Raw genomic sequence first — 8843 nt, 5'->3', positions numbered from 1 at the left:
GCCTCCTGCAGTGGTTCTTCCCGGGTTCCTCATTGGTGCCACATAGAAGGTGTTCAGACTCAGCAAGAACCCATCCCTTGGGCGTCCAGATTACCCCCACTGCACTCCCAAGGTTTCCTTGGGAGGAGTATCTGGCTGCCAGAGCAGCTGCCCCTCCTGTCTCCCATAACGTGGTCCTTTGGGAGGCTGCCCCTGGGGGAGCTCCAAGTCTTCCCCCAGCCTTGCGTTGCTCCACAGGGGGTGTCAAAATGCCCACCCACTGGAGATCCCCAGCCCAACAGATGCCAAGCCCAGCCTTGGCTCAGGTGCCAGCCTTCACAGCTTTGAGAGACTCATGGCACAAGGGCATCTCCTTGCCTCATCTCCATCTCTCCGCAGTGCTCCCACTGGTCCATTGCTTGTGGGCTGGATCTTTCCTTTTGTTGCTCCCCACTCATTTTTGCCTGGCTGTGTTCACCACGAAGAGATTCCCACTCTCCCATCCCCCACGCCAGTTCAGTTCAGTTCAGTCACTCAGTCATGTCCAACTCTTTGCGACCCCATGGACTGCAGCACACCAGGTTTCTCTGTCCATCACCAACTCCCGGAGCTTGCCCAAACTCATGTCCATTGAGTCGGTGATGCCATCCAACCATCTCGTCCTCTGTTGTTCCCTTCTCCTCCTGCCTTCAATCTTTCCCAGCATCAGGGTCTTTTCAAATGAATCCGTTCTTCACATCAGGTGACCAAAATATTGGAATTTCAGCTTTAGCATCAGTTCTTCCAATGAATATTCAGGACTGATTTCCTTTAGGATTGACTGGTTGGATTTCCCTGTAGTCCAGGGGACTCTCAAGAGTCTTCCAACACCACAGTTCAAAACCACCAATTTTTCGGTGCTCAGCTTTCTTTATAGTCCAATTCTCACATCCATACATGACTACTGGAAAAGCCATAGCTTTGACTAGACAGACCTTTGTTGGTAAAGTAATGTCTCTACTTTTTAATATGCTGTCTAGGTTTGTCATAGCTTTTCTTCCAAGGAGCAAGCATCTTTTAATTTCATAGCTGCAGTCACCATCTGCAGTGATTTTGAAGCCCCCCAAAATAAAGTCTCTCACTGTTTCCATTCCAACCCCGTGCCAGGGTTTCTAGAAATTCCTCAGGTCTTAAAGGGAGTTTTCCTCAGAAATGAGATTCCAAGTGAGGGCAGCACCCACCGAAAAAGCCTGGAGTCAAGGGACAAGGGGACTGATGAAGCATTTAACATGTCTGTCCACATTCATTCAGCAAACATTTCCACCACCTGTACAGGGCCGAGGCATACAGGTGAACGCCATGTCGCCTGCTAGGACTCTACAGAGGGTTGGAGGAGCGCCCCCGCACCCCCTCCTCCCCGCACCCCAACAGAAGCCTACGCCCTCAAGCAGTGGCTCTTTGCTCAGGGGTAAGGGCTTTTCAGGCAGTATAGGCTTTAGTGAGCACTAGAACTGGAGCGGAGCCTGGGATGGCTGCAGATCTGTGGCTTAGGCATCTCCTGGTAAGCAGGTCAGAGCCACCGGCAAGTTTTCAGCAGGGACACGGTAGGGATTGGCTTTGTGTTTTAATCAGGGTAGCCTGGTGTCTGTGTGAAGGGGCAGTACCGGTGAACTTGGAGACAGGGAGACATAAAGAGGCCCTCGTAAAAATCTAAGCAAGAGAAGAGGCTCGGAATTGCCTCCCTGCCATAGAGCAGCTTCCCCAGGGGGCAGATGTTTGAGGCAGAATGCCACCTCCCTGGGCCTTGGTTTACTCCCGGCGTGACCGGCAGGGACACTGCTGGCAGCACCACGCAACTGGCATCCCGGGTAGAGCCCCGGCGGGGGGCTGCCGCCGCCCTCCAAGCTGGAGCGGCCAGGCCAGCGGCTCGCGGAGCATGTGGCCCCGCCCCAGCCCCGTCCCGGCCCCGGATTGGCTCTGGCTGGGGGCGGGGCCAGCGGGCTTGCGGCCCCAGGCTTTTCCCCATTGGTGATCGCGGCGGCGCGAGCCCGGAAGCGGACGGGGGCGGAGGCGGCGGAGGCGGAGGTGCCTCGGGCCGGCCGGGGTTGCGGTTCTGTCCTCGACTCTCGGCTACTCCTGCCCGCGGCCCGGCCGCAATGCATCCCCCGCCTCCGGGCCCGCTGGGCGACTGCCTACGGGACTGGGAGGAGCTGCAGCAGGACTTCCACGGCATCCAGGTGAGCGCCAAGGCGGGCTCCCATTGGTTCCGAGCCATGTCTGTCTGGCTCGGGGTCAAGGGTCGGGTAGCCCCGGGTCAGGCTGAGGAAAGCTCCGGGTCAGGGGTGGGGGACCCTGGTGTTGCTCCTGACGGCAGCGAGGTCCTGGGTCCCGGTGTCCCCGGTTGGACCCTCCTTTCGGCCTCAAATCAATGTCCGGCGGTATCTTTCGCCTGCGCAGCCGCCGGGACTCTGGAGTGACCCTACTGACCCGGGCAGACCTCCGGTCTCTCGTGAAGACCTCGGAAAGAGGCCCCGACTCCGACCTGGTCCCCTCCCAGGAGAGTCAGAGCTAACCAGGGCCAGTCTTGGGTCAATCACTGAGCAAAAGCGCCGTGGGCGCTGGCCGGGCCGGCATTCCCCTCCCTCGGGCCGCGCGGTCTGGGCTGAGTGTGGCTGGGGAGCAGGACGGGAGGCCGCCAGGCCTTGGTCCGGGTAAGTGGGATTTAGGTGAAGTCCCTGGATGGGGGCGAGGCCGGTCCAGGGCGCAGGACAGCTTCCAACCACACAGGACCACGTGGCTGCTGCAGAGTGAGGGGAAAGTGGGTGGGCGGGGCCCTGCCAAGAGACCTCATGGGCCTGACAGGGGTGGGAGTCTCTCTGAGACCAGTGGAAGCCGAGGGTGAGGGGGGTGGCGGTATTGTCTGGATCTGGCTGCTATGGGCCGCTGTGCTTTTCCGTGGACAGGCGGACAGGAGAGTGTGTGGCTGGGGGTAGACCGAGGTGGCCCCTCCTTGAGCATGAGAAACAAACCCCAGCCAGGGTAGAGCCCAGGCCAGCTGGGCACTTGATCAGGCCTTTGCCTCTCTTGGACTGGCTTCAGCCCTTTCCTGTCCACATTAAGCCTGACTGCCCCCTGGCCTGTCCTGGCCAAGCCGCTATCATTCGTGCTTCTCCCCAGGGCCCTGAGCAGAGCAGACCCAGGCTCCCGAGCCTGGGCACCACCGTCCTGGCCTCAGCCCCTGCCTGACCTTTCTCACACTGCCTCTTGCCCCCCCATCTCCAGGCTACTCCTTCTCGAGACTCACCCCAGGGGGCAAAGTGCTCTGGGAAGCCCTGGGCCAAAGGTGCTGGGGGGAAGGGTAGAGGAATGGTCTTACAGCAAGAGGTCCAAGGGCTGAAGCCTGGTGACCTTTAACCCGGGAGGAAGATGCTGGGAGTGCCAGAGCAGCAGTCATATTGGACAACCTCAGCTCCCCTCGCCCTTGCAGGCTGTCTGGACCGGAGGCTCTGAGAAGGCCAGGGATGGCTTTAGGCCGCCTGCTTGGTCCAGACTGTGGACCTGTGGGCTTGGAATGCAGACTCAGGATGGGCAGAGAGGAGTGGGAACAGCTAGTAGATAGGCTGAGACTAAGAAAAGCTTCTGAGAATGCATCTGTTTCTGGGGCCAACGTGCTGGGGGGCTCCTGGGCTTGCTGGAAGAGCCCTGTCTCCTTGCCTGCCTTGGAGAGAGAAGACCCTTGGGGCGTTCCTGAGGCTGGCTCAGCTGGTTCAGCTGGCTGCCGCCTCTCCTGCTGAGACGCTCCCGGGGAGCCCTGGGCGAGTCTGTGCCCCACACCCTTCCCAGCAGGCTCTGGCTCAGGGGTCCCCTAGCCAGCCTGAGCCTTCCCCCTCCCTGGTCCCCAGGAGACCCACCGGCTGTACCGCCTGAAGTTGGAGGAGCTGACCAAGCTGCAGAACACCTGTACTAGCTCCATCACTCGGCAGAAGAAACGGCTCCAGGAGCTGGCCCTGGTCCTGAAGAAGTTAGGACCCACCCCCCCACAGGCCCCCCCATGCCCTCCCTCCTCACACCCCTGGCCGTGGACCGGGGGTGCGTGTTGAACCTGGTGGGGTAGGGAGCTGGTGCTGACTCCCAGGTGCCTCCGGGCACCGCTTCTCCCCTCTCTGGGCTGCGTCTGCTCTCCTGCCCGCCAGGTGTCGGGTGTTCTGACTCTGGCTTCTGCGGCCCCACCTGCAGATGCAAACCCTCCATCCCGTCAGAGGCCGAGGAAGCCGCGCAGGAGCTGGAAAATCAGATCAAGGAGCGACAGGGCCTTTTCTTCGATATGGAGGCCTACTTGCCCAAGAAGAATGGGTGAGACACCCCTCCTCCAAGCTCGGTTCACAGCCCCGTCTCCCTCTGCCTGGTTTCCTGGACCCACTCTGGGCTGAGCCGTCAGACCCGGTCCTCCCTCAGGGACAGCCTCAGTGACAGTGCCCGCTCACTGTGATGACGGGTGCTTTGTGCGGGATGTGCTGAGAATCAGGGAGAGCACAGACGGGTACCTCACCACTTGGGAGGCCGGAGAAAGCCTCTTGGGGTAGGTGATGCCTGGGCTGCGTCATGAAGGATAAAGAGGAGGGAGCCGGCTGGACCTGGAGAGGTGCAACAGCAGGTGTCACGTCCAGGGCACAGGGTAGGAGGTGAAAGGTTGCGGAGAGACCAGAGCAGGAGCCAGCCTGCGGCGCTCCCCTCTGGCCCAGTGGGCAGGAGAGAGCGACAGCTCAATTATGCACTTAGATCAGCCGCAGTCACAGCCGAGGATGTGGCAGAACCCGGGGCTCTGGGAAAACAATCCAGCAGAGAGACAGCTGGCAGTGAGAAAGCTGGGAGAAAGCGTGTCCCAGAAGGCAGGGGAGGAAGGAGTGGCCCGTAACCTGAGATCAGATGGCCCCCGGGGGCAGCATGGGGGGGTGGTCAGAGGTAACACGGAAGGGGAATGTTTCCTGGAAGTCCGGGTGACCTTGGAGAGAACCGCTTCCAGGAGGGTGGGGCTGGAAAGGTGATATTGGGGATGACAGAAGAGCCGAGGAGACAGCCAGGTTCAGGCCACGCTTCCAAAGCTTGGAGGTGAGTGGAAGGAGAAACTAGTTGCCTGGAAACTAGCAACTAGAGCTCATCGTGAGGGTTGAGGAGTCGCTTCTGTTTGGGTGTATGAGTTTGTACATAGGAAGGACTTGAGCATCTCTGCCTGCTGAGAGGTGGGGCCCGTGGAGGGTGAGACCGCAGGGAGGTTCGGTACACAGTGGAGGGAAGTCCCTGGGGCCGTGGGAAGGGGTGGTCTGGGAGGAGGGGTGTGCAGAGAGGAGGGTGGGGAGGCAGCAGGGAAGATGTCACCTGCCTGAAGGTGACAGGGTGGAGGGTTTGGGGGAGGGCTGCCCCGGGAATGGGAGAGGGAGGAGCTCGAGGCAAGGCTGAGAGGCAGCCTGGCCTCTGGTCCCATGCTGTGCCCTGTAGCCTCTCCGTGGCCTCAGGCCGGTCTCTGAACCGCTGTGAGCCCCGGCCTAGGGCTTGCATGTGAACATGCAAGGAGCCCGTATGGGTGCCGCCTCTTGGTACAGGGCTGTGACTCTCAGACGAGAGGAGCTTGGATGGGGTGGGTGATGGCACCCTTCGGGGTTGGCAGGAGGTCGCAGTGCGGTCACGGGTGTGGGTGGCTGCAGTGGGCTTGGGGCTGAAGGCTGCCTCTCCTCCCCCAGGTTGTATCTGAGCCTGGTCCTGGGCAACGTCAACGTGACACTCCTGAGCAAGCAGGCTAAGTAATTTGTGGTCACCAGGCTCCTCCCCGCCCCCTACCTCCCGCCCCGGGGTCCCTTCCAGCCTGCCCCAGCCTCCCTGGCTGAGCCTGGGGCTCGGGGGCCGCTGCCCAATGGCACCACAAGCAGCCTGTCGGGAGGCCTGGGTGGGCCCCACCAGCACCCCAGCCTGTCCCACGAGTGTGTCCCCCCAGGTTTGCCTACAAAGACGAGTACGAGAAGTTCAAGCTCTACCTCACCATCATCCTCATTCTCATCTCCTTCACCTGCCGCTTCCTCCTCAACTCCAGGTGGGTGTCCAGTGAGGGGTGGGGGCTGGCCCCCTGGACCCTCTCCACGTGCCAGCATCCACCCTCTGCACCCCTCCCTGCAGGGTGACAGACGCTGCCTTCAACTTTCTGCTGGTCTGGTATTACTGCACCCTGACCATCCGTGAAAGCATCCTCATTAACAATGGCTCTAGGTGGGTGAGGGTGGGGCCCAGCCCCCGGGGTAGGGGGGGCGGAGCACTCCTGGAGCTGCCCTTCAAAGTGGGGGGCAGGGGGGGTGCCATGGCCCTCTGAGAAGCAGGGTGGGTAGTGGCTCCTTCCCACTGCAGCCCCACGTCCTGCCCCCCAAGCCCTGATCCTGGGGCTGAGGAGACAGGGGTGACGGTGGCTTCCTGACGCAGGATCAAAGGCTGGTGGGTCTTCCATCACTATGTGTCCACGTTCCTGTCGGGAGTCATGCTGACATGGTGAGTGGGTCGGTTTGGTCCCAGGGCCTCCGGGGGAGCAAGGGGCAGGGAGAGGGGGGGCATCCCTAAGCGCCCACCCCACCCTCTGCTCTCAGGCCCGACGGGCTCATGTACCAGAAGTTCCGGAACCAGTTCCTGTCCTTCTCCATGTACCAGAGTGAGTGTCTCCAAGGTCCCTGCTCTGCTTAGGGCTCGCCCCCCAGGGAAGGGCGGGCAGGGACGTGGGACTCCAGCCCCGTCCTGATGCCTGCCCCCGACCCCGCCAGGTTTTGTGCAGTTCCTCCAGTATTACTACCAGAGCGGCTGTCTGTACCGCCTGCGGGCCCTGGGTGAGCGGCACACCATGGACCTCACTGTGGGTGAGTCGGGCGAGGCCGCCCCGCCCTGCAATCCTGAGGGAGCCGGGAGGGCCTGTCCTTGCCTCTGGCCCGGGGTCTGAGTGACGGGTCCTCTGCCCGCTGTGCCCCTGCAGAAGGCTTCCAGTCCTGGATGTGGCGGGGCCTCACGTTCCTGCTGCCCTTCCTCTTCTTCGGACACGTAAGTTGTACCCGAGCCGCCCCCTCCCCGTCCACCTGGCTGTCTCGAGCAGGGACCGTGTGTAAGAGCCCACTCCCTCCCAGTTCTGGCAGCTTTTTAATGCGCTGACGTTGTTCAACCTGGCCCGGGACCCCGAGTGCAAGGAGTGGCAGGTGAGCCGGGCCCCCGCCTGGAGAGGCCGTCGGGAGGGCCGGCCTGGCCTCCGTCCTGACCCCGCTTGCTCCTCCAGGTGCTCATGTGCGGCTTCCCCTTCCTCCTCCTCTTCCTTGGCAATTTCTTCACTACCCTGCGGGTCGTGCACCAGAAATTCCACAACCAGCTGCATGGGAGCAAGAAAGAATGAGGCTGGGCCCTCCCTGCCCGACGGCACCCCCGGCCTGGAAGGAGCTTCTGAACCTCTGTGTGGAGGGGGTGGGGGCTCCCCGTGTCTGGGAGGGTCTCATCTGCCCTCCCCTGGGTTTTGTGGGCTCTGTGGGCCCTGATGGCGTTGCTGGAGAGGAGGACCTGGGCCTGTGTCCCCGCCCCATGGGAGCTGGGTGCCTGTGGCCTGAATAAAGGAAAAGGCTCCGAGAGCCTCGGCGTGTGTGCTCCTGCGGGTGAGACGGGCCTGGGGGGCCTGTGCCGCCACCGCACGGGGCCTGGGGGCTCCCAAGGTGTCTCTGGGGTCTGAGTTCAGGAGACCCAGATGGAGGCCTCAGGTCTGTGTAAGCACTACCCAGCAAATACAGAAAACAACTTTATTCCAAGGGCCAGAGGTTATTTAAAATTATTTACACTCATTGAAAATCACGGGGAGGGGCCAGGCCTCACTCAGCTGAGAGGCGGACCTCTGTGTTCAGCCACCGAGGGCCCAGAGGTGTTCACATCACAGCCTGTCACCCTCGGCTGCGCCCCCAGGCTGATGGCCGGAGGGTGCAGGTCCCGCGGGAGCAGCCTCTGTCCTGGGCCTGCCTCCGGGGCAGGTAAGCACCTGGCAGAGCCACCCAGGAGACCACAGAAGGGAGTGAGGCGCGTGATTACATGATGGGGAGGCAAGTCTGTAGGGCGCGAGTGGCAGAGCAGGGCGGGCAGCCTAGCTCCACACATCCATGGAGTAGCGGCCCTTGGTCATCAGCTTCTTGACGTAGTCCACAGCCTGGGCGTGCTCCATGGCGCCTTGCTCTGCCACGATGTCGTAGAAGGTGTTCTGCACGTCCCTTGCCATGTTCCGAGCGTCCCTGCGCACAGGGAGGAGGTGGCACTGGGGGAGGGCCCCTCCACGGGCAGGACAGCCCCCCCCCCCTCCTCAGCCCTCCTCTGCCCCTCCCCTGCCCCCTCTTCCCCCTCTGCCCCTCCTCTGCCCCCCTCACCCCCCCTCTGCCCCACTCACCCCCTCTCTGCCCCTCCTCTGCCCCATCCACCACCCCTCTGCCCCCACTCACCCCTACCTCTGCCCCCTCACCCCTCTTCTGCCCCACTCACCCCCCTCTGCCCCCTCACCCCTCTTCTGCCCCACTCACCCCCACTCACCCCTACCTCTGCCCCCCTCATTCCTCCTGTGCCCCATCACCCCTCCTCTGCCCCTCATCCCTACCTCTGCCCCCTCACCCCTCCTGTACCCCACTCACCCTACCTCTGCCCCCTCACCCCTCCTGTGCCCCACTCACCCCCCCTCTGCCCCCCTCACCCCCCTCTGCCCCTCCTCTGACCCCTCACCCCCGCCACTCACCCACACACATAGATGTGGGCGCCCCCCTCATGGATGAGTTTCCACAGGTGCTCTTTGTCCTTCTTGAGTAAGTGCTGCACATAGACCTGGGGGTGGGGGTGCCTGTGAG

At 62.2% G+C, this 8843-nt stretch overlaps 2 protein-coding genes across 4 annotated transcripts in view; one reads left to right on the top strand and one right to left on the bottom strand.

Annotated features, from left to right (window-relative positions):
• The first annotated feature begins 2005 nt into the window (after window positions 1-2005).
• TMEM120A (transmembrane protein 120A) lies at window positions 2006-7466 on the top strand. Its single transcript, XM_020869138.2, has 12 exons — window positions 2006-2195; window positions 3861-3979; window positions 4195-4311; window positions 5697-5756; window positions 5948-6043; window positions 6127-6216; window positions 6424-6489; window positions 6585-6646; window positions 6756-6848; window positions 6962-7026; window positions 7110-7178; window positions 7256-7466. The coding sequence occupies exons 1-12, from the start codon at window positions 2115-2117 to the stop codon at window positions 7367-7369; spliced, it is 1032 nt and encodes a 343-aa protein (XP_020724797.1). The 5' UTR covers window positions 2006-2114; the 3' UTR covers window positions 7370-7466.
• Window positions 7467-7749: 283 nt separating this feature from the next.
• Window positions 7750-8843, bottom strand: part of POR (cytochrome p450 oxidoreductase) — a 65758-nt gene continuing 64664 nt past the window's right edge. For all 3 annotated transcript variants that reach the window (XM_070460239.1, XM_070460238.1, XM_070460240.1), the window contains 2 exons: window positions 8735-8820; window positions 7750-8243 (listed from right to left, as the gene is read on the bottom strand). In XM_070460239.1, coding sequence (XP_070316340.1) covers window positions 8099-8243; window positions 8735-8820 — 231 coding nt within the window. In that variant the 3' untranslated portion in view covers window positions 7750-8098. The remainder of the gene's footprint in view (window positions 8244-8734; window positions 8821-8843) is intronic.

The sequence above is a fragment of the Odocoileus virginianus genome, chromosome 33 (assembly GCF_023699985.2).
Source record: "Odocoileus virginianus isolate 20LAN1187 ecotype Illinois chromosome 33, Ovbor_1.2, whole genome shotgun sequence".
NCBI lineage: Eukaryota > Metazoa > Chordata > Mammalia > Artiodactyla > Cervidae > Odocoileus > Odocoileus virginianus.
The sequence above is the reverse complement of the archived record's forward strand: the minus strand, read 5'-3'. Positions and strand labels throughout refer to the sequence as shown.